Source organism: Apteryx rowi, unplaced genomic scaffold (assembly GCF_003343035.1).
Source record: "Apteryx rowi isolate R43461 unplaced genomic scaffold, aptRow1 scaffold_1679, whole genome shotgun sequence".
Taxonomy (NCBI): domain Eukaryota; kingdom Metazoa; phylum Chordata; class Aves; order Apterygiformes; family Apterygidae; genus Apteryx; species Apteryx rowi.
In genome coordinates, this window is record NW_020447951.1 from 17,739 (window position 1) to 18,837 (window position 1,099).

General features: G+C 75.9%; 1 protein-coding gene across 1 annotated transcript in view; it reads left to right on the top strand.

Moving 5' to 3' along the window:
- LOC112963324 (disks large homolog 4-like) overlaps positions 1-1,099 on the top strand; it is a 21,926-nt gene that overhangs the window by 13,215 nt on the left and 7,612 nt on the right. Inside the window, exons 4-6 of the mRNA XM_026060250.1 lie at positions 144-430; positions 516-618; positions 1,014-1,095. Of these exons, the coding sequence (XP_025916035.1) occupies positions 144-430; positions 516-618; positions 1,014-1,095 (472 nt within the window). The remainder of the gene's footprint in view (positions 1-143; positions 431-515; positions 619-1,013; positions 1,096-1,099) is intronic.

The window sequence follows — 1,099 nt, forward strand, 5'->3', positions numbered from 1 at the left end:
ATCCCAGGGTGTCCCCACGTCCCAGGGGGTCCCCACGTCCCCAAGGCCCTATCCCAGGATGTCCCCACGTCCCAGGGCGTCCCCACGTCCCAGGGTGTCCCCACGTCCCCAAGGCCCTATCCCAGGGTGTCCCCATGTCCCAGGGCATCCCCACATCCCCAAGGCCCTATCCCAGGGTGTCCCCACGTCCCAGGGTGTCCTCACGTCCCCAAGGGGGTGTCCCCGGGGGGGGGAGGGGGGCGTCCCCGCGTCCCCACGCGCCCTCGTCCCCAGGGAGCCGCGGCGCATCGTGATCCACCGGGGCTCGACGGGGCTCGGCTTCAACATCGTGGGGGGGGAGGACGGCGAAGGCATCTTCATCTCCTTCATCCTGGCGGGGGGCCCGGCCGACCTCAGCGGGGAGCTGCGCAAGGGCGACCAGATCCTCTCGGTGAGCCGCCGGGGGGGCGCGGAGGGCCGGGGGGGGACGTGGGGCCGGCGGTGCCCGCTGACGCCCGCCCGCCCGCCCCCCCCAGGTGAACGGCGTGGACCTGCGCAGCGCCACGCACGAGCAGGCGGCCGTGGCCCTCAAGAACGCGGGCCAGACCGTCACCATCATCGCCCAGTACAAGCCCGAGGGTGAGGCGGGTCCCCCCGGACGCCGGGGCCCCCGGGGCGTTGGGGGGTCCCTGGGGGTGTCAGAGGTCCCTGGGGCTGTGGGGCAGAGCAGGAGCCCCGGACGGGGGGATCGCCGTGGTGGGGTGGAGCAGGACCCCCGGACGCAGGGATCCCTGGGGCCATGGGGCGGAGCGGGAGCCCTGGACACCTGAATCCCTGTGGTGGCGCGGAGCGGGAGCCCTGGACGGGGGGATCCCCGGGGCCGTGGGGCGGGGAGGGACCCCCGGACACCCGGATCCCTGTGGCGGGGCGGGGAGGGACCCCCGGATGCGGGGATCCCCGGGGCCGTGGGGCGGGGAGGGAGCCCCAGAGGGGGGTGGCCGCGGCGGGGGCCGCCTGAGCCCGCCGCCCCGCAGAGTACAGCCGCTTCGAGGCCAAGATCCACGACCTGCGGGAGCAGCTGCTGAGCAGCAGCCTGGGCTCGGGCACGGCCTCGCTGCGC